We start from the raw sequence: 23,672 nt of genomic DNA on the forward strand, positions 1-23,672 counted from the left end.
AAATCATTCCTTTTATAACCAGCAGATTTTGTCACTGGGCAGTATGGCTTCATAACCAAGATGCCCAACAATTTTGGTGTTCTAGTTTTACTTTTCAAATGAGACCTTTTAAATTTTATAAATGGTACTACACAGACTGTATTAGATAAACCAAATGAACTGTATTCTGTGTCTTTTTTTTTTATAACCAGCTCAGATAAATTTTTATATAAATACTTTCTCACTTTTTTCTCTTTGGGGAGTATTATAGTATTTCTTCTTCTTATTTTGTAATTTAAATACAATTGCTATATAACATTATATCCGTTTCAATGTACACCATTAATGAGTCAATATTTCTATATATTGCAAAATGATCACGAAACTAACTCTAGTTAACATCCGTCACCACACATAGTTACAGAATTATTTGTTCTTGTGATGAAAGCCTTTAAGATCTACTCTCTTAGCAACTTTAAAAAATACCATACATTATTGTTATCAACTATAGTCCCCATGTTGTATGTTATATCCCCCTGACTTATTTATCTTATAGCTGGAAGTTTGTACTATTTAATTCACCTCTCTCATTTCATTCCCCCTCTACCTCCCTACCTCTGGTAAACACCCCTGTGTTCTCTGTATCCATGAGCTCAGTTGTTTAGGTTTTGTTTGGGGTTTTTTGTTTTTTTGTTTGAGATACCACACCTAAATGAGATCATATAGTATTCATCTTTCTCTGTCTGACTTATTTCACTTAGCACGATGTCCTTGAGGTCTATCCATGTTGTCACAAAGGGCAAGATTTCCTTCTTTTTAACGGCTGAATAGTATTCCTGTGTCTGTGTGTGTGTGTGTGTGTGTGTGTGACATTTTCTTTATCCATTTTTCCATCAGTGGACACTTACAGTGCTTCCATGTCTTAACTACCATAAATAATTCTGCAGTGAACATCAGTGAACATGGGGGTGCCAATATATTTTGAGTTAGTGTGTTTTTTCCCCTTTGGATAAATACTCACAAGTGGAATTGTTGAATTATATGACAGTTCTATTTATAATTCTTTTGAAGAACCTCCATACTGTTTGTGGACCAATTTACATTCCCACCAACAGTGCACAATGTCTCCCTTTTCTCCATACCCAGGTCAACACTTGTCATTTCTTATCTTTTTGATAATGGTCATGCTAACAGGTGTGAGGTATTTCATTGCAGTTTTTATTTGCATCTCACTTTTTTTAAACAAGAAGTATCACATTCTGTTGTATGGTTTACAGGATAATTTATAAGATTATGTTCTCTACTGATAGGCACTTATTTAAGTCATTCCCAATCTTTCCTGTTATATACAATGCTGTAGTGAACATCCTCGTACATATAGATGGTTTTAGACACATTTGTGGTTATAGCTGAGATTAAAATCTAAATGTGGAATAGAAGAGTTATGCATTTTAAATTTTCATAATTTTCTTGAAAGACCTAGCAAAAACTTACACTCCCACAAACACTTAGGTCTTCCACCCAATTTTGCCATCACTATGAATTATCAAACTTGATTTGATAGGTATTAAAACATTATAGTTTTAATTTACATTTCATTGATTATAAATGTAACAGAATATTTACAAATGTTTTTAAGTTGTAAGGTTTTAGGCCACTTTTCTCTCTAGGAAAGCTTTTTCATGTGCTCAACCAGTATTTATTGATTTGTTGGTCTTTTTTCTCACTGATTAATAAAAGCTAATAGATATTAAAGAAAGTAATCCTTTGTCATAGAAGCTACAGATATCTTATGGAAGTTAACATTTTTTTTTACTTTTGTAAAAAGACTTATTTATTTTAGGAAGAGTAAGAGAGAAACAAAAAGCAGGAGGGGCAGAGTTAGAGGGAGAGAGAATGTCCAGCAGACTCCCTGCTGCCCATAGAGCCTGACATGGGGCTCAATCTCACCACCCTGAGATCAGGACCTGCGCCCAAACCAAAAGTCAGACACTTAACCAACTGCACCACCCAGGAGCCCCTGTTTTTTCACTTTATAAAATAGCTTATAAAAGCCTACCAAATTTGAGAGGACATTATGTGAAAGACTGATCACATATATAATAGCAGTAATGTGATCCACTTGAAATTATCTTTAACTTCTCTGAGAAGTAGGTTGTTGTTTCTTACCTGTAGACTATGAGGGGGTTGAATTAGAAAATCACTAAAATTCTTTTAATATCATGATATGGGTTTTCCTCTTTGTTGTTAGATACTTTGTTGTTAGATATTTTGAACAACTGGTGGTGGCCATTAAGTCCATATAATTACCTCAGATTAATAAGCATTTATGGAGTGGCTATCATAAACAATGTTAAAGACATCATGATGGGTTTGAACCATGTTGTATTGATATCGAATCTAAAAGAATCAAATGTTAACACAATGCCACCCAACCCCAACACACACACATGACTTGGGGCTCTCAAAAAGAGTTGACAAAAGCTTTAAACATAAGGCATAATAAGAACATAATATTATGCCAGACAATTAGAAGACATTTTGATCAATTAAGTTGAGCTCAATATGACTTGAAAACCAAGTAGGAAATGTTCTTAAAAGGCTTCAAGGAGAGTGAAACATGTGAAGCATTAAAATACACATGCTGACCATCACATGTCCCAGTTTACTGCCCAAAAAAGAATATAATCAAACCTTGCATGAAGGTAAAAACTAGCACAGAATACAAGTGTTATGAAAGCATCATAGGCTAACCACTGCCATGGTTTCTTCTGTTTCAGACAAGAGCAAAATGTGGTTGCTATTAACTGTAGCAAGTTTGATATCTGCACTTGGAACCACACATGCTTACTTTGGAAAATTACATCCTATAAGCCCTGAAGTGACCATGAATATTGTAAGTTACCAGAGTTGTGGGGCAGGGAACCCACAGAACCAAGAGCTACTATCATGACTTAGAATCATGGCAAGCTGAAGCTTTTACATGACCAGTCAAGAATAACTTATCTACTTACTAGATGCTTTTAAAAACTCAAATGAAACTAGAAGCTTTGTTTTTCTTCATCAGAGTCAGATGATCTCCTACTGGGGTTACCCAAGTGAAGAGTATGATGTCATAACGGAAGATGGTTATATCCTTGGGATCAATAGAATTCCTTATGGGAAGAAAAATTCAGAGAATATAGGTATAATCCTCCCTCCCTTCCTTTTTTTCCCTTCTCTTTTCTTCCCTTCATTCCATCCTTGTTTCTTTCCTTCTTCCCTTCCTCCTTTCATTTCTCCCTAAAGACTTAGTGAGTCTTGCTCATTCTAGAAATGAAACCATGATGAAACTTTATCTCTCATCTTCAGAGAGATCACCATGAAGTTAGTGGAATCATGAACAGATAATTATAATGATACATGATAAGTGCAATGCTAGAACTCTGCAGAGGACATTAAGCCAGAAGTTCTGATACAGAGGCCTAACTCGGCTGATGGAGATCAAGGAAAACTTGCTCTAGAAATAATGACTTAGCTGAGTCCTGGAGGATCAGGAAGAGTTAGCCAGGATGTGTGTGACCATGGGGAGGAAAGGAGGTGATCTGAGGCTCATTTCCTCACTTACACAAACATTTTATCTTTTTCTCATCGCAGGAAAATTGTGAAGTACAAGGAGAATAAAATTAAGCATGATCACCTATCACTTTACCACTCACAAGCCACTTAAATTAACATCACACTGAATTTCCTCAGAATATAAGTTTCTCAATAGCCTTCCAAGGTTAAACTGCACAATCTGATGCGTTGTGTCACTTGAGAAACCACCACCATAATTAAAATGATATATTCAAATATTCAACTCAATCAAGCAAAACTATTTCATTCTAGTCGTCCGAAAGTCTATATCCTGTCTCCACGTTTATTTGAGAATGAGGAATGAGGTATAAATCTTGGATACAATTTTCTCCCTCAGGCCGGAGACCTGTTGCGTTTCTGCAACACGGTTTGCTCACATCAGCCACAAACTGGATCTCCAATTTGCCCAACAACAGCCTGGCCTTCATTTTGGCAGACGCCGGCTATGACGTATGGCTGGGAAACAGCAGGGGGAACACCTGGGCCAGGAGAAACCTATACTTCTCCCCAGACTCCGTGGAATTCTGGGCTTTCAGGTAAAGAAAAGGGACAAAGAAAAATGGACAATGAAAAATAAAATCGAGTTTAAAAAGTGTGAGTATTCATGTTTGCCTGTTCCAATCCAGTCCCATTTTAATACATTACACTCTCAGGAGGGAAGAAGCAAGTCCTTTTTATTCTAATCCCTTCTTGGATTCTGAGTCCAGGGGTAGCTTTTCCTCCATGATCTCAGTACGTGTGATGAACAGATTCCCTTTTCAAATGGAATGAGCGAAATGACCGAAGCAAGGAAATTTGGTGCCTTAGCAGATTCCAAAAGGAAGATCTATCGAGATTTGGGAGGATATCCAAGCTCAGTTGGGGTTTCAAGAACCCAAGTCACCATCAACAGTGAAGAGGGTGGGAGGGAGTTACTATGGACACCATGGCCAGCTTTTCAAAGGTTTCCTTTCTCCGGCCCTCTCATGCCCCATTCCTAAAAAGTGCTGATGGAGGGGGAAGTAGAAGAGATTTCGGTGGTGCTGCTAAAGCATAGAAAAGTGCTCTGAGTGTTCTAGGGCCTGCAAGGAAGCTCGTGTCTCTGGGGGGGTGAGAAAGAGAGAGAGGTCAGGTGGGCTCCGTGGGCCACGCTGAGGCCTTCAGAGCTCACCCTGCGCACAATGAGAAGTCACCGAGCAGTTTCCAAAAAGGCAGTGGCAGAATCCCATTTTCATTTTCCAAAGACCATTCTGGCTGATCTTTGGGGAGTAAAAGAAAGGGCGCTCTGACTCATCTCAATTGACCCCAGATTGTGTACAATCTGTGTACAAATGATGATTAAATCTGACATTCATTTTTAGGGATAGCAAGGTTCCCCACCGACAGAGGCTATCTTGTTTGAATTAAGCTGCAGTTGTAATGCTCCATTTCAGAAATGACGTCAGCTCTTGATAAGAAGCCAGCCCCCCCAAAGCACCTGACACTCTCTCCTGGTCTATAAGCAGCAATGCTTAGAGAAGCCAGTTTTCTATTTTCCCAGAGAGAGGCTTAGCTATAAATAGGCTTGACTTTTAGAAATTATAGCCAGGAAATGTATTCAGTTTTATTTTTGCCTTCGTTTTTCTCACAGCTTTGATGAGATGGCTAAATACGACCTCCCAGCCACGATTGACTTCATTTTAAAGAAAACTGGACAGGATAAGCTGCACTACGTTGGCCACTCCCAAGGCACCACCATTGGTAGGTAAAAGCAGCTGAAGCAGGGGGCTTTTGTTTATACAGACCCCTTCCCAGTGGTTATGCAGGCATGTCGGTCATTGTGCTAACTGTTTTCCATCCATCATATAAAGGAATGGCTACGACAATCCAATGATATAGGGACAATGATCAAATCTGTTGTATATATGGGGAAATAAGACAGGAGGGGAAATAACTTGTGCAAGGTAACACAGGTAGGACGAATAGGGTACCTCAGATCCCAGCTCAGGCCATCCTACTCCCAAGCCCATAATCTTAGACACTGCACCTCCTGTCCTCTGGACTGGACATCCCATCCACTCAACCACATGAGTGGAACATCTGCAATGTGTCCTAAGAATATAGCAATAAATAAAGGAGATGAAAATTTCCGTCCTTGTGCTACAGATACTCTAGCGGGGAGGCAGAGAAAGTAACAAGGGTTATAAAGTAAAATACAGAGTAAGTTAAATAATGGTAGCGTTATGGGAAGCAAATAATCAGGAAAGGCTATAAGGGAGCATCAGAGGGGACACGGCTAGTTCAGATAGAGGATATCCCCAGCACTCTGTGAAGGAGATGGGGGACTGGGGACTGGTGAGTCATGTGTATGCCTGAAAGACTGATGTTCTGGAAAGAGGGAAAAGCAAGTGCAAATGGTCTGAGGTTGCAGACTTTCAAGGAATGGTGATGAGGTGATTCACTGTGTAGCTGAATCAGACACAAAGCAAGGACGAGATGTGGGCACAGTCTAAGGAGGGCAGACTGTTCAGAGCTTTTGAGATGTTATAGGGATTTCAGGTTTTACTCTAAGTAAAGGGAAACCAGAGCAGAGTTTTGAAGATGGGAGTACCAGGATCTGACCTCAAGGCCCTCAACAGCATTAGAAGTTACACAGTCCCATTAACAGAATCACCCCAGCTGCTGATAAGGAACAAGGGTAGGGGTAGAGGAACTGGTTAAGGGATTCTTAGAGTGACCTATGAGAGGCATGATCGTGACCTGGATGCAGGTGGGTAGCTGTGGTGTATGGTTAGGTTCTCGATGTGTTCTGAAAGAGGAACCTATAGGACTTGCCTCCACATTGGATATGGGGCATAAGGGAAAGAAAGGGGTCAAGAATGATGTGAGATTTGTGGTCTGAGCCCCTGGAGTGATGGAGATGCCCAGTCCACAAGGGGGATGGCTGTGAGAACAACAGATATGGTCCAGGGGGACAGGGGCTCTGTTTTCTCGCTGTTGGGTGCCGGAAACCTGCTGGAGATCTGAATGTACAAAATGTACGAGAAACCGGGTGCAATAACCAGTAGAGTGAGTTCAGACAGGAAAGGGGAGGAGCCCAAGGACGAAGCCCGGGCTGCTCTTAGTCTAGAAGATGAGGAGGAATCAGATGAAGGAGCTGGGACATCATGGTGACAGTGCTATGGGGAGCCAGGAGTACCTCATGTTCTGGAAGTCAAGGGCAGAAAGTGTTTCAAGAAGGAGAAGGTGGTCAGCTGTGGAAGAGGCTACTGATGAGTCAGGGAACTGAAGTCTAAGAAGGGACCTTTGGATTTGGCAGCCGGACAGGTGGAGGGACCTTCCGAACAGCAACGTCAGAGGAATGGTTGAGATAAAGCATAATCGGGTGAGCTCCCGAGCGCGAGAGAGATAGCTTTAAGGGGAAGGGAAAGGTGGAAGCAGAAGGGGAAGGAGGGGTCACAGAGGAGGAATAATGACGTATTTTATGCTAGTCTCTGTTCTCAGCCGATGACTTGATTCCATGCTGGGAATCTAAGTAATCGGTAGGTCCATATATAAACATCGATGCAGGGAAGTGGGTGAAGTTGGTGGTGGGCGCGTGGGTCTCATCTATAGAATTTTTAAAAGTTTATTTATCTGAGAGAGAGAAGGAGAAGCAGAATCCTTGCTGAGCAAGGAGTCCAATGCCAGACTCGATCCCAGGACCCTGGGATCATGACCTGAGGAGAAGGAAGATACTTAACCAACTGAGCTAACTCACCTATAAAATTTTAGAGAAAAACATCATAGGTCATGTCCCCAAGGAGATGAGGACTAGTATTCAGGTTGTTTTATAAATAAACACTGCTAGGGTAAAGGGCAGAAGGCAAGACTGGGCAGAGGGAGCAGCGGGGACGTGACACAGTTCCAAAAAGCTCAGTCAATTCTGTATGAGAAGGTTCTTGAGAGTCTTTTGGAGTGGAACCAGGTGGCTGGGCCTTTTTGGCCACTAGTTGACCCGCCCATTCAATGAAGACTACCCGGGGAAGGAATTCTTTAGAATTGTTTGAGAACCATGGATTCTCCTGAGCAAAAGCAAAATCAGACAGGAGTCACAAATTCTCTGCTGCTGGGGTTAAATAAATGCCTCAGACATGAGGAGGAATCTGGGCAGGTACAGCACAGCATGTATCCCACATGGTCAACAATCGAGTCGATATCCTTTTTCTTTCTTTTTTTTTTTAAAGATTTACTTATTTTAAAGAGAGAAAACATGCACATGCATACGCAGGGACAGGGGCAGAGGGAGAAGGAGAGAGAGAGAATCTCAAGCAGATGTCCCACTGGGCATGGAGTCCCACAGGGGCTCGATCTCATGACCCTGAGATCATGACCTGAGCTAAAACCAAGAGTCAGGTGCTCAACCGATTGAGCCCAGGTGCTCCTCAAAAACCTTTGAGGATCCTTTGTTAAAAAAGGGGAGATGTTCTAGATTACCAAAATTGACTCCTTTGATTTCCGAAACCATACAAAAGTTGCATCATTTTGGAGGGAAATCTGCCTTAACTTATGACACACTGCTGTGTTTTTTTTTTTTGTTTTGTTTTTGTTTTTGTTTTTTAAATAGCACACACTGAACAGAGTTTAACTTTTCCTCATTGATCTAGGGTTATAAAATTATTTCCTCAAGATGCAATGCAATGATTTCCTAGGATTTATGGAGATGAGTAAAACTGACACTAAGTGACTCCAAACTACCACTCTTTGCAGTCATTTGAATTTTGAACATTCCATTCTTCTTGTCACTAATGGATAACATGTCATCACTGTCACCACACACATAGATTTCTGGAAGGTGTTTCTGCTTTGCATTTGCATCTTCTAATCTTCTGTGTACTGGGAAGTCAGATAAGTGTCCCTTTTAGGATTGTGTCACAAGTAGTTTTGTTTATTCTAAGCAAGGAAGTGTATTCTGAGAAGTCACCTGTCCTACCTGTGCTGGGACCTGTAGATACCCATGCAATCTCTTCCTGTGTGATTCTTGCTTTCTCTGGGTGATAGACTGGCTATAATCTACAGAATTAGGCAATCAGGTAAAGAATCCCTTAGCAAATGCCATTCTTCCTTAAGTAGAATTAGGCAGAGGTAGGTGAGGTAAGTGTTCACATTTGAAAGTCTTTTTTTTTTTATTGTTGTTGTTCAGAACTCTTTTGTCTAATCAATATGCTATTATTAACGAGGGGGAGAGATTATCCTATGTAGTTTGATTGTATAGAGTTTAGCTTAATGACTCTTTGATCACATCCCAGTCTACTAATATGCTACCATTCAAAACAGCAATTCATTACAGACAAGAGCTGAGTATATTTATGGAGCATAGATGTTTGAATTATTGTGGCTGGTCTCTTGTCCAGCATTTACAATGTGCTTAGTGTCCTGGTAAATACCTTCTATAATTCACCTCACTTGGTTCCTTAAAAAACCCTACTAAAGCACTCATTTTTAGTCCCATATTTCAGATGAGGAAAATGACGCTTTCAGTGCTTAGGTGGCCTGTCCAAGGTAACAAATCCAATAAACCCCATAGCCCGGATTCAAATCTTGTTTGGTCAGATTTAAAACTTTTTCAATCTTTCCCTTTGCATACCCTCCTCATATGAAGTGCTAATTAATTATCTCACTGTGATGACATGAATCTGAACTCATCAAAATCTGTTTGCAGTATAAGTAATTCTTCCTCACCCCACATGAATCTTAAAATTGGCCTGTTTTCTAAAGTCAGATGAAAGAACTTAACTTTTTACAAGTTCTAGCCTCAGGTTCCTAGAGAGAATCTACAAAAATAAAAAATATATACTAAAATTTGGTCGCTCTGAACAAGCAGAGGTGGTCAGTTTCTCTCTCTTAGTAAACAGCACTCTGTGTAAATCCAAATAATGTCCCACTTGTAAAACACACACACACACACACACACACACACACACACACACATCTACTTTACTGGTTCCTTGTCGTTCTGTTTCAGGTTTCATCGCCTTTTCTACCAACCCCAAGCTGGCTAAAAAAATCAAAACCTTCTATGCTTTAGCTCCCGTTGCCACCGTGAAATACACCAAAACCCTTCTGAACAAACTCATGCTTCTTCCTTCATTCATGTTCAAGGTATGTGATTCTCTTCAACTGAATCTAAGATGTCAAGTTGTCCGTGGGTCTCAGAGGGACGGAAAGAGAAGGGAAACACAGTACGGACAACCATGCTTCTGGCCAAGAATGGAAATGGGCCGAAGCATGTTTCAGTTCCTGCCTAGCAATGGCTGAATCCCCATGACAGCCACTGAGATCCCCCTTTCTATCCACATCCTTGGTAGCTTTACATGGGTTAGCGATACCAGGAGTGTCGGTCCCCATCATAGATGTTTCGTTTCCTTTGTATGTATGAAAACCACGATTCAGGGAGGGAGAAATAAGAACAAAAGGAAGAAAACCAGAAAGGGGAAGGGTAGAAAAGAAAGGGAAGGAGAGGGAAAAGGAGAAAGAGGGGAAGGGGAGCAACACTCGTGGAGACAAGGACCTTGAGACCCTTCATCAAATGCCCTTGACTTTCAGAACTTTAAAAGGGGTCCCAGAGGGCAGGAGTGTGGGTTGCAATAAACAGGAAATATTAAGTGTCTTGTATAGTAGGCACACACTGGAGGGAACTAATGATCCTTGTTTTCCCAACACTTAATCACCTACTTCTCCCACCTACCTAAACTGACGCATACAGACACCGATGCGCTTCCTTCAGGAGAACACTTTTACTGCAGTCTGTAAAACGTAATGATGCTATTTCCTTCCATGGTTTTGCACTATTCATTTCTTTTCACTTTGAACTAACTTGTGTGTTGAAAGCCCAAGAGACTCTACAGTCAAATTACATATGTAAAGCTTTTGCTCAAAACGTGAAAAATGTGTGATGACTTTGACTATCATTACCAGCTGCGCTGCTGCAGGTGTTTCTTTCCTACTTGGGCTCAGGTTTTCTGATAGGCAACGTAGATAGTTGGTTTAAAAATAATAATTAAAAAGCATTAGACCTTACGTCAGGGGTTTGAGGCTCGGATCAAGATGGTAGCTTTATAGAATCTGTGAACTTTTTAGTCACTTCTAGGTAAGCACAAGATCTCAACTATTTCTTAGCCTCCTGTTTCCTCCCATATAATATGGGGATAACCCAGGTCTATTTTCCTCAAGAAGATTTAAGGCAAATAATCAAGCTCCCGAGCCTCATTGTCTTTCCAAAGGTTTTCCTGAAAATACAATGGGGTCACCATTTCGGCTTCTGATCTTTTGATGTTTTGTTGCATCACTTATGACATCCTGCCACGTTGTTTTATGATTTTTATTTCATGGCACTTATTAGCCCAACTGGACTGTAACTCTTTGTGTCTTACACATCTCCTCGGCAGCCACTATATTTCTCAATGGAACAATAAATATTCAATGTTGGTCATCTGCCCTGTCCATTCCCCGAAAAAGAGTTTGAAATTCCTGAAACAACATAAAGAAATATGAAAATCTCACCAGCCAATTTGCAACTAGACAAATTAATGAGTCTTCTTTGCCACTTCATGTTTACAAAACTGTCCCAATGCTTTTATTTTTCAGCTTGTATTTGGTGACAAAATATTCTACCCACACCACTTTTTTGATCAGTTTCTTGCTACTGAGGTGTGCTCCCGGGAGACGGTGGATCTCCTCTGCAGCAATGCCTTATTCATCATTTGTGGATTTGATACTAATAACTTGAACATGGTTTGTATGCATTGACATTTTGATTCTGAATATTTTGAGCAATATTTTGAGGACTTGTTCTACCATGACTTAGACATGGTACTTTGAAAAACTAGGAGGAGTGGGGGCCTGGGTGGCTCAGTTGTTTAAGCATCCAACTCTTGATCTCAGCTCAGGGCTTGATCTGAGGGTCGTGAGTTCAAGCTCCACGTGGGGCTCCATGCTGGGTATGGAGTCTACTCAAAAACAAATAAACAAAAAAACTAGGAGTAGCTTCAGAATTGTGTCCATGCTTTGTAGATAAGCCCAAGGGAAGTCACATCATTGCTCCCAGTTTCGTTCCCTCCAGCTCCCTGCGGTCACCCAAGTGCTCCCTAAAGTAAACAGCATATAGAAAAAATAGTAGGTAGTGAGCTCTACTCACTTCTGACCTCCTAAGTAATTGGTATAATACTTAAATTCTGTGAGGGGAGGCACTGAACCATATATTTTAGCAGGCTTCTCTGCTGATGTCTAAGCATTGACTGAATGTTCTTAATGCTGATAGTCACTCCCATAAATTTTATAAAATTTATTTCAGAGCAACTATTTATGTTAGCTTTTGTCCATACTCTTTATCTAGCTATTTCCATTGTTTTGAATTGGGTTTGGGTTTTAAAAACATATATGAAAAAGTACCGTTATCAAAAGGAGTTAAGAATATAAATTCCAGTTAAGAGCCTAAACTCCAATCCTTTCTTTGGAGCTGAGTTACAATCATGTGTCTTGGTTTCCTTGTCCATCAAGTGTATTAGTGTGGAGATTAAATGAACTAATTTGTGTAAAGCTTAGAGACCATAGTTCAAAGCATATGGCTCATAGGAACTGCATATGTTTTGCTACTAATACTATTATATTTTGACAATTATCCTTACTCCGAATTGTTGGTTAACCAAGTTCATTGACAAGAAGATATAATTCTACCTCCAGGTATCTACTTATTAAACAATATTTACTAGGACACTACTAAGTGTTGTAGCTACTGGGGACACAATGGTGAAATCACAGATACCTTCCTGCCCTCATGGAAATCAAGGACACCCAGTCCTCTTTCTTAGTGTTGGTCAGAATCTGTGGATATTTTAGAATATATGTGAAAAAGGTAAATTTCCTCCATTTCTGTTTTGGATGGTAAGTAGAAGACTCATCCCTCTGTCTTGCAAGCAAGTCCCTCTCCTTGGCTCTGGGAATGGCTGCCATTTTGTATGTGCAGTATGATGGAACCATCTACCCTTGTCACACTAAGAAAAGGCAGAACAGATTACTGCATTCCATCTGTGAGAACCTTCTGAGAAAATTCGTAGTGAAATACAGACAAGGAGCAAAGGGAATTCGAGATTTCATCCTTCCACATGAACATTATGTGCAAAGGTATTTCGTTCTTCTATGATGATGGTCAATTTGTTTGACCCTAGCCATGGTCCTCTTTACAGTGGCACTAAGACCCACTATGAACCAGTCTATACAAGCTAAGACAAGATTTCAGTTTGTTGTCTGGGGTCTGGTCACAGTGGATTAGAGCAGTGATAGGATAGCAGGATAGCACAATGATTGTAAATATCTTGTATGTGTATTCTGACTATATATCTGTATATATACATATGGTCATATATATATATGACTATATATATATATGACTATCATATATGAGTACACGTACACATCTCGCTATATGTGCATACATTACATCTACTGTACTCCAACACTGGGTAGAGAGAAGCAAAAGCTGAGAAGCTAGAGATCTAGAGTAAAATCTCTGGCTTGATATGAGCTGCATGTCATTGGACATTTCTCCAAACTTCTCTGAGCCCCAATTTCCATTTTGATCAAAGGGATGATGAGCTGTTCTCATTGAGTGGTGACAAATCAAACAACTGTCTCATGCAATTACACTTTGCTAACTCTCCAGCAGCATACAACTATGTTGCTTGGCTCCTTTGGTGAACGCTGAATTTAGGCACTTGACCTGGATCACAAAAATTGAAATCTTAGCTATTTTAAGAAACCCAATATACATATGTGTGTGCCTTTGCTTTATAGAGTCGCTTGGATGTGTATCTATCACATAATCCAGCAGGAACTTCAGTTCAGGATGTCCTCCACTGGTCTCAGGTATCATTTCTCAAATGCTCTTAAAACTTCTTTTGTGGGGGCGCCTGGGTGGCTCAGTGGGTTAAGCCACTGCCTTCGGCTCAGGTCATGATCTCAGAGTCCTGGGATCGAGTCCCACATCGGGCTCTCTGCTCAGCAGGGAGCCTGCTTCCTCCTCTCTGCCTGCCTCTCTGCCTGCTTGTGATCTCTCTCTGTCAAATAAATAAATAAAATCTTTTAAAAAAAAAATTCTTTTGTGTGCCTGAATCCCTGGCCCTTTCCGTAAAGCACAATCTTGAAATACTCTGTCAAATGCTCCTAGCAGGGAATTTTCCTGGCATGTGGCTGCCAGCTGAAAATAGCTATTCTGTCCATGTAAATGAAATCCTATGAGGGGCTCCTGGGTGGCTGAGTTGGTTAAGTTTCTGACTCTTGACTTTGGCTCAAATCATGATCTTGGGGTCATGAGCTCAAGCCCTGCATCAGGCTCCGCACTGAACATGGAACCTGCTTAAGATTCTCTCTCTCTTCCTCTCCCTCTGCCCCTCCCCACCCCTCTTGCATGGGTGCATTCTCACTCTCTAAAAAAAATAAAAATAAAATCCTATGAAAACAATCACTTTGGGTAGCAAAGAAGTGAATGATTTTTTTTTTTAATGACTTGGCATGTGAGAAAAAAATTATTTCAAGCAAAGCCACACTTAAACTTGCATAAATATCTGGTCCTGGATGAACAACAGTCTTAACTTTTGGGAAGGAGAAAAATGTTTTTCAAAAATTGTCTAAGTTGAAAGTAAACTACCTGGAAGGGTTTGAATTTTGTTTTTCACATAGCAGGGAGAGCTTTTATTTCCTTGTATTATTCATTTCTCTCCATTAGGCTGTAAAGTCTGGGGAGTTCCAAGCTTTTGACTGGGGAAGCCCAGCTCTGAACATGCTGCACTTTCACCAGGTAAGCTTCTTAAAGTTGGAATTGTTCACATTTTGAAAGACAAAGATATAAAACTTTAAAGGTGAAATTATGATCATCAGGCATGTGTATTCCAAAGGAATGTTGGTGTCCAGACTCATCCTTAAGGAAATCAGAAAGTAGATGGTAATTTCCTTGTAATCCATGCATTATGCCAGACATCACCCTGTCTCCATACTCTCTCTGTGCACTCAGCTCCAGTGGCTGCATTCAGGGTACCGCACCTCCACCTGGGAGAACCTCCTAGAACTCATCCCCCTGCACCTCCTTATACAACCCTGCCCTGGATATCAGCTGCCCACACATGGCCCTCTCCTTTCAGAAGCGCAGTTCACAGATACAACAAGCCGACAATTCAAACTGTTTAGGAGAAAATCTCTGGTCTTCTTAAACAATAGCCCTTCCAGGGTCAACAGCCAGAGAAGTGATGCCACCATATTCCCAGAGATAAGATGTGAGGATGGTGTGCTCGCAGATCAAGGCTGGAGATACTCCTTGGCAGACAGGGGTCTTGTTGGAGAGGCAGACATACTGGCCACCCCCTGCCCTTGTTGCTGCACGAAGAAACCAGGCTTTGGGGCCATCCCATCTGGGGCCCCATAGGCATTCAGACAGCAATTTCTTCATTGCCCCACCCAAATATGTAATGAGAACACATCTGCAAGCCCTCAGGTTAGGGTACACCTGCAGACCATCACTGGCTACATTTGAATGGGAGAGCTACTCTGTAGCTTTCATAATCTTCTCCCCTTCCTTCTCCTCCCACCCCAGAGTTTCCACCCACGTACTGGCCAAACAGCCCTACTGATTTTCATCTGCTTCCACAACTCGATGTTTAGAAGGGATTTCTATCTCTTCACGACAATATCTCATGTGTAGAGATGTCCCCCTTTTGCAACAATTTTTGATGTCTTCAAAGAGGCACAATCAGATCAAACACCATTGAAAACACATTTTCTCCAATCATCACCTCCTCAAACCCCCCAAACACAGTCATTCTTTGCATCTACATTTCTCCTGGGCTGTACTACCAGTAATCAGTGGCATCCATATTAGGGGACCTGAAATAACAAATCCCAAGCCCACCCTCCCTCCGCCAAGCCATAGAACAACACAGATGGTCTTCAACTAACTGAGCCCTGACACTAAATTAAGAGCCAGAAGGTAACATCTAGAAAACTCTTTGAACAACGGAGCATGAATAAAAGAAGGTAGGTTTATAATTATTATTATGAATATTCTCCACATTTTACCCTTCTCTCCACTAAAATAAAGTATTAAAATATTATGGAAAATTATAGATGATGAAATATTTTCCTATGACAAGTTGACTATTATATAAGGTGAGATATGGAAAAATTTCATTTATTGGATTAGTATTCTGCAGAGTAGGATCTAAAAAACCAAAAAAATTCTCTGTGGATAGTGGTAAAATTGGTGATGATTTTCTTATTCCCTTGTCCTGCTTTATAAGCCTCTTTAAAACCTATGTGTAAATGTTGATTTTCTAGAAATAGCAAATGGGACTGACGATAGCTTTTCTCAGAATTGTATCCAATATTTAGTCAAATCAGCCAAGTATTCAACAAAACAACCCCTTCAATGAACTGACTGACCTGCTAACTGACCATACTGGTAAGTCAGTACAAAGCCAAAATAAATGACTCAAGACATTTCGAGATCATATTTTAGAGTGTCTGGGTAGACTATTATAGTTAGAATCCAATTAAATCCACTTTCTTGATTTGGGGTAGAAATCTAAATTTTTAATTTGTAAGAAACGTGATCTAAAGATTTGCTATTCAATGCATGGTCCAGGACCAACCGTATCAGCATTCACCCGGGAATGCAGAATCCTGGCTCTTCCCCTAGATGTACCAAATCAGAATCTTCATGTTACCATGATCCCCAGGTGTTTCACAGGCCCTTTCAAGTTTGAGAAGCACTGACCTAAAACACTGCATCCACTTTGCTGTGAATGAAGGGGACTTTCTCTGAGCAATCCCTGCTAAGAATCTACTTCTATAACCCAACCATGCCATGTGCAACAACATGGATCAAAATTGAAGGCATTATACTAAGTGAAATAAGTCAGAGTTAAGTCACATTCTGTATGATCTCACTTACATGTGGAATCTGAAAACAAAACCAACATCTGAATTCACAGATACAGAGAACAGATGAGTGGCTGCCAGCAGCGTGGGGTAGAGGGTGGGTGATATGAGTGAAGAGGCACACATTTCCAGTTTATACAATAAAGCCTTGAGGATGTCATGTACAACATGGTGACTACAATGAACAATGCTGTATTGTATATTTGGAAGTTGCCAAGAAAGTAGACCTTAAAGGAACACCTGGGTGGGTCAGTTGGTTGTGCAACTGCTTTTGGTTCCGATCCTGATCCTGGAGTCTCAGGATGGAGTCCTACATCAGGTTCCCTGCTCTGCAGGGAGTCTGTTTTCCTCTTGACCCTCCCCCCTCATGCTCTTTCTCTCATTCTCTCTTCAAATAAATAAATAAAATCTTTAAAAAAGAGAGAGACAGAGAAAAAAAAACTTTCAAGTAGATCTTGAAAGTTCTCATCATAAGAAAAAAAACTGTAACCATGTGTGTGATGGACTATAACTAGACTTAATGGGGGTGATTATTACACAATATATGCATCTATTAAAGCATTATGTTATACACCTGAAATTAATACAATGTTATGTGTCAGTACACCTCAACAGAAAAAATCATCAACCAGTGCAATATCCTCTAGCCAAGAAATAAGTATTGCGGTTTAAAGTGCAGTTACTTATAAACACTGGGGTTCTTTCTCTCTTATGTTTTAGCCCACACCTCCCTACTACAACTTGACGGACATGCACGTGCCAATTGCAGTGTGGAACGGAGGCAATGACTTGCTGGCTGACCCTCGAGACGTTGACCTTCTGCTTTCCAAACTCCCCAACCTCATTTATCACAGAAAGATCCCTCCTTACAACCACTTGGATTTTATCTGGGCCATGGATGCCCCTCAAGTACTTTACAATGAAATCGTTTCTATGATGGGAGAAAATAACTAGTACTTCCCCATTTAAAGACTTAACCAATTATTGTTCCAAAATAAGTTCTTCTCTCACACATGGTTTTCTACTGTGTTTGGGATTCAGTGACTCTTTCTGTAATTTTCACTTCAGAAATAAATCAGCATCAACAATCTATCCAGTTGTCATTTTTGATCTCAAATAAGTTTTATATGTTTTGTTTTTCACTTAAGATGGGTCTGGAAACACTTGAAAGGACACATTCCTGGGGAGGTGAAATGTCTCTTCCAGTCTTCCCATTCCAGTGATCTTCTAAACTCAACATAGATTGTGAGACATGAGTCATGAGTGTTGCCAAAAGGCCGTTGTTGGATTGAATACTGAACCCTCTGGTGTATGCTTGAGATCAAGTACACTGCTTTCTACTTGCTGAAGCTCATTTTCTCCCTCTGTTCGCTGCTGATATTCCTTGCCGTTTTGCATATTTAATCCCATGAAAAGACAAATTAAGCTATCAGCTGAATGAAAGTCAGCTCACTTTCACTTCCTAGAGGGAAGAGGGCAACAAGCAATAGGGAGCCATGGTTCTGGAAGTTGGGGTACAAAGTGTGTCCTGCATCCCTCCTGCTGTTCTACCCCCATCCCTGGACCTTGACCACAGAACATGGGACAACGAGCCAAACGATTTTTTACGTCACTGCCACCATTCTGGCACCCACAGGATCCAGAAACTCTGCCACTGGTAAATTTCAGTCAGAAGATACAACTGCCGCCAGTTGGTGCACTCGCCCCCCAGAATGGCGGCTCCAAATTTCTAGACTCTCCAGTAAGCACAGCCTCCCCTGAGAAATTCCATCAACCCTGTAATAGTGTGACCTCATATTTTATAAATTAAGCTTTTTGGGTCACATGTTTCATGCTATAAAATACAAATGAGATCAAGACTATCTTGTACCCACATCTCATGGTGAAGCATAGGGAGTATTCACAAAAATCTGTTAATGATTTTTATTACACTGCCACATCCCTCAACCTTTGCTAGAAAGCCTGAAGCCTTCTTGTTTGTTTTACCCCCCTTTATTTCAAAGATGGCAATAAGAAATTGCTTTAAAAAGATAGTTTGAAAGTCTATTTCAATGAACTTTGACGGCGGGCTTTAAGAAACTGACATGAGAATCTCAGGGAGTAACGACCAATATTCATGGTGGTGGAGAAGGTTAAGGAGGCATCCTTCTCAAGAAAACAACAATCATTCTACTTGTATAGTCTCCTGCGCTTTTGTAGCTAACTACCTTTCTTCTAGTCTGCATTTAGAAAACATGGGCAACTTTGGTTTTAGTTGTTGGATCAGGAGGGAGACAAACCATAAGTGACTCTTAATCTCACAAAACAAACCGAGGGTTGCTGGGGGGAGGGTGGGAAGGAGAGGGTGGTGGGGATATGGACATTGGGGAGGGTACGTGCAATGGTGAGTGCTATGAAGTGTGTAAGCCTGACAATTCACAGACCTGTACCCCTGGGGCTAATAATACATTATATGTTAATAAAAAATAAAAAATTTAAAAATTTTAAAAAGCCAAAGCCACAAGTAAATATATTTGTTCCAACAGAAGCTCTGCTCATGTTCCTCATTCCTAAATTCAAACTGTCAGCCTCTCAGCTGATCTTCAAGGACTCATTTCTCTAGCTATTACCTTGCTCCCATATTGACTTGAAGCAAATTTAAGATGTTACCTTTTTCACCCATGAGTATTTCAGATTGTATTTCTAGAAGATCAAGTCACTTTTTTGTAACCTAACAAAACCATTATCACATCCAAACTATTCTTAATATCATTAAACTTCTAGTCAGGGTTCAAATTTCCAAATGTGTCATCAAGTGTCAAAGTTTTATACAGTTTGTTTAAATCAGAATCCAAATAAGCTCTTTTCCTTGTTTTTGTTGTTTTGGGTTTTTTTTTTAAAGATTTTATTTATTTATTTGACAGTGAGGGGGGGGGAATGCAAGCAGGGGAAGTGGGAGAGGGAGAAGCAGGCTCTCCGCGGAGAAGGGAGTCCAATGTGGGGCTTGATCCCAGGACCCTGGGATCATGACCTGAGCCGAAGGCAGATGCCTAATGACCAAGCCACCCCAGGCTGCCCAACTCTTTGCCTTGTATTGGTTGATCTGCCTTTTATCTGTTTAGGTCTGTAGGTCATCCGCCTCCCTTCTTTTTAGTTCTTGAATTTTTTGGTTATTGTTGTTAATGACACTGTGTCTTTGGCTTGTAATTTCTTACTACTGAGATTTTGCTCATTACAGACCAGTCGTATTATTTAACATGTTCCTCTCCACTTCACAATTCCCATGAGTCAGGATTTCTAACTGCAGCACTATGGACATTCTATTTGCTAGATAATTATGCCCAGAGGATCCTGGGCATCCCAGGATTTAGTAGCATCTCTGGCCTCTGCCCACCAGGTATCAGCGGCGTATGCACCCAAATGAGTGACAACTAAGAATATCTCCAGATATTGCCAAATATCACCTTAAGGGAAAAAAATGAACCTCCTCCCTACCAAGAACCATTTTTATGAATTATATATAACCTTGAGCACATTGATATCTTTTTTGGAAAAGCTACTTCATAGATGATATTGTGTTTCTCTAGAACGAGGATCATAACACAGAACAGCTCATCACTGACGATGTCGGTAGCCACGTCTTTGCAGCATCTGGATTCAGGTGTTCATTCGGGGTTTAGGGAGCGATGATATTCTAGCTGAATCACTTTTTCTTTATTTCTTAGCTGGGATATTTCCACAGGAGAAAAGTTTCTTCATGTACTATTTGGCTGCCCAAAATATATGACTCTTTCCTTCTTTCAATTTCCAAAATTAATTTTCCTTCTTTTAGTATCATAATCCATTTGTGATCCTTTGCGTATTTGATGTGTTTCAAGGCAAGGCAATTTTTAGTCTAAGTGATATATAAATGATTCCCTTCTATTGCTTGTGAGAGCCTCTATGAATGGCTCTGGTGTCCTTGTGACCTAACTGTCCTCTTGTGCATTTGCCTTCCCTGCTCTGGAATCAATTATTTTTCCAAGAAGTCCTGCTCCTTTTAGGAAGGAACCATATACTACTAGTGACGGTGATCATTGTTACTGGGTTGGTCATTGTTTTGAGTTTTGTTTCAAGGAAGAGAGCTAGGCATTTTTTTTTTTTAACTGCATCATGGAGTGCCTGGGTGGCTCAGTCAGTTATGTGTCCAACTCTTGGTTTCAGCTCAGGTGATGATCTCAGGATCATGATGTTGAGTTCTGCATCTGGCTTTGCACTCCTTGCAGAAATCTCCCGGAGATTCTCTCCTTCTCCTTCTGCCCCTTCCCCCTTCCACACTCTCTAAATAGATAGATAGATAAATAAAATCTTTAAGATAAAAATATATCAGGTGTTCATATTCATTTCTCTGTCATTTTTTAAACAAATATTAGCTCTTCATCTCCTTCTCCACCATATCTATGAACACATAATGCTTGAACTGTTGCAGTAGCAACTGAAATGGTCTTCCTTTCTCTAGTCTCTCTGCTTAATATTCCAAATAGATTCCTAAGATCCTCTCCATTCTTCAATTTCTTAAATTCAAATTCTCCAACCTGCCATACCAAGTCCTTCTAAGTCTAGAGTTACTTATCAATACTCTCTCTTCCCCATCTACTTTAACCAGTAGCCTTCCTTCTAGTCAAATCATCTCTTCCTTATGCCTCCAATACACCTCTCAACTTGCACCTTCATATTGTTCCTCACATTCCCCTCCAAAATTCTACCTATTTGGGGGTTGCAAATAGGTGTCTATGTTCTGCGCATAACTTGCATGAAGACCAATATAAAGAAACAGATAAGCGTGTTGTCATTGACAACTTACCAGAAATAATGTGATTCCCGTTTTTAAACATCATGGTATTTTAAAATTAAAAGATCTAAGCAACTACCCACTTTAATCCCAACATTCTCCCAGTGAGGCTACTGGAGTTCACAGGATGAGTCCTTTAATAAACATCATACAATAGGCACCATCAGGGCTGAAAGCCACATACCCTACTCCAAGGGTTCTTCTCTTTTTGCTGCACAAAGCTGACATAAACAGCTCTGTTATGCTGCTAGAGTTACCTGAGGGATAGAGTTATCTGAGGGAAGGAATGAGGGAACTGCTGAGGATTTTGTGAAGCCTCATTCAGGGTCACACTGGGTATCTGAGCTCCTAAGCTTGACACACATATCTGGTGAGAGAAAAATGCCAGCTGAATGTCATCTTTCTCTGAAAATGTGAAGTAAACTAGCAGTAGCTGGGTACACATTAGGATGAGAAAGAAAAGTGGAGCCTGGGTGGCTCAGTCGGTTAAACTCTTAGTTTTGGCTCAGGTCATGATCTCCGGGTCATGAGCTCAGGGTTGTGAGATCAAGCCCCGTGTGTCAGGCTCCACACTCAGCTAGGAGTCCGCTTGGGATTCTCTCCCTCCCCTTCTGCCCCTCTCCTTGCTCACGCTCACTCTTTCTCACTCTCTCTCAATTACATAAATAAAATATTTTTTTTAAAGATGAGAAATAAGTGGAGCCAGGAAATAGTCAAGAGAGCAAGACATTGAAGGTACGGAAAGGGATTTGAACCTCCAGATACAAACCTCACCTGCTTTGCCCTATTTCAACATGGCCAACTCAGAGACCGTAAAAGCCATAAGACCCAAGTCAACAGGGAAAAGCATTTAAAGGCTACAAGTAAGATGCCATTCTAGAATTTTCTTTTGAAAGCAACACACACACACACATAAATACAGATGAGATGAGCTATCCGCTCAAATAAGCCACCCTACAAAGTAGTTTTCAAATAGGCTGCCGATAATAACAGTAAGTCCAAAACCTCATCACGAATATTAAATCAAAAGCTCAAATAAATTATAAAACAATTTAGGCATCCTAACACACTGATGTTGTGATAAGGTCCCTACAGTAAGTAGGGATATATATGAGTATATATATATATAAATATGAGTATATTCTAGTCCCTTTCCAGGTAGAGAAGGATATATACATTTTCAAGCAGGGTAATAAAATTGTAAACATGAACTAAGACATCAGCTTGACTGGAGTTCAAGTATAGATCAATGATGTATTTTATGGGAAAAGGTGTTCTCTTCCCAAGACTCAGTTTCCTCCAGTGGAAATAATGAAAGTATGTAATTCATGGAGTCGTGATGATATCTGTATTCACTTATTGAACAAATATCTATTGCACACCCTCTCTATGCCAGACATTCTAATATAGCTAGTGTATGATCCCTGGTACCACACAATCAATATTACTTATTAATATTTTGATAGCTCCAAGGCACTATTAAGATCATTTTCCTTGGCTCTTATGTCCCAGACAAACTTCTTACAGTAATTTACCTTCAATGTAGAACAACTACTGGGGCACCTGGGTTGCTCAGTTGGTTGGGTGTCCAACTCTTGATCTCAGGTTTGTGAGTCCAAGCCTGGCATTTGGCTCCACACTAGGCACACAGCCTACATAAAATAATAATAATATATTTTTTAAAAGCTCCTGAAAGGGAAATGCAAATCAAAATCACAGTGAGATACCACCTCGCACCAGTTGGAATGGGTAAAATTAACAAGTGAGGAAACGACAGATGTTGATGAGGAAGCAGAGAAAGGGGAACCCTCCTACACTGTCGGTGGGAGTGCAAGCTGGTACAGCCACTCTGGAAAATGATAGGGAGTCTCCTCAAAAAAGTTAAAAATAGAGCTACCCTATGACTCAGCAAATGCACTACTGGATATTTACCCTAAAGACACAAACGTAGTGATCCAAAGGGGCACAGGCACCTGAACGTTTATCTCAGAAAAGGCCACAATAGCCAAACTATGGAAAGAGCCCAGATGTCCATCAACAGATGAATGGATAAAGAAGACGCGGTGTATATATATATACAATGGAATACCGTGCAGACATCAAAACCCCCAAATCTTGCCATTTACAAAGATGTGGATGGAACTAGAGGGTGTTATGCTAAGTGAAACTGGTCAATCAGAGAAAGACAATTATCACATGATTTCACTGATAAGAGGAATTTGAGAAACAAGACAGAGGATTATAGGGGAAGGGAGGGAAAAATGAAACAAGATGAAACCAGAGAGGGAGACAATCCATAAGAGACTCTTAACATCAGGAAACAAACTGAGGGTTGCTGGAA

The 23,672-nt window shown here is 40.5% G+C and overlaps 2 protein-coding genes and 1 long non-coding RNA gene across 12 annotated transcripts in view; 2 read left to right on the forward strand and 1 right to left on the reverse strand.

Moving 5' to 3' along the window:
• Nucleotides 1-23,672, forward strand: part of LOC309859831 (lipase member K-like) — a 596,159-nt gene that overhangs the window by 409,552 nt on the left and 162,935 nt on the right. The window lies entirely within an intron of this gene.
• LOC309859868 overlaps nucleotides 1-23,672 on the reverse strand; it is a 79,160-nt gene that overhangs the window by 41,560 nt on the left and 13,928 nt on the right. For 2 of the 9 annotated variants that reach the window (XR_014308983.1, XR_014308984.1), the window contains exons 5-6: nucleotides 22,867-22,983; nucleotides 1,543-4,121 (exon numbers count right to left, since the gene is read on the reverse strand). This is a non-coding gene — a long non-coding RNA (uncharacterized lncRNA). Of the gene's footprint in view, nucleotides 1-1,542; nucleotides 4,127-11,339; nucleotides 11,682-19,372; nucleotides 20,821-22,866; nucleotides 22,984-23,672 lie in introns of those variants that run through there. The other 7 variants (XR_014308988.1, XR_014308989.1, XR_014308981.1 and 4 more) reach the window with 5 other exon arrangements.
• On the forward strand, nucleotides 2,741-17,611 carry LOC309859844 (gastric triacylglycerol lipase; the record flags this gene model as incomplete). 2 transcript variants are annotated; one of them, XM_082721037.1, is made up of 9 exons in its annotated part: nucleotides 2,771-2,875; nucleotides 3,047-3,164; nucleotides 3,935-4,133; nucleotides 5,207-5,316; nucleotides 9,560-9,696; nucleotides 11,182-11,328; nucleotides 13,387-13,458; nucleotides 14,318-14,389; nucleotides 17,242-17,611. In XM_082721037.1, 9 exons carry the CDS (start codon nucleotides 2,771-2,773, stop codon nucleotides 17,473-17,475), a joined length of 1,194 nt encoding a protein of 397 aa, XP_082577163.1. In that variant the 3' UTR covers nucleotides 17,476-17,611. The 2 variants fall into 2 exon arrangements, with proteins under 2 accessions (XP_082577164.1, XP_082577163.1); XM_082721038.1 differs by lacking the exon at nucleotides 13,387-13,458 and having other exon boundaries at nucleotides 2,741-2,875.

Source organism: Mustela nivalis, assembly GCF_964662115.1.
Source record: "Mustela nivalis genome assembly, chromosome: 2".
In the NCBI taxonomy this organism is placed as follows: Eukaryota; Metazoa; Chordata; class Mammalia; order Carnivora; family Mustelidae; genus Mustela; species Mustela nivalis.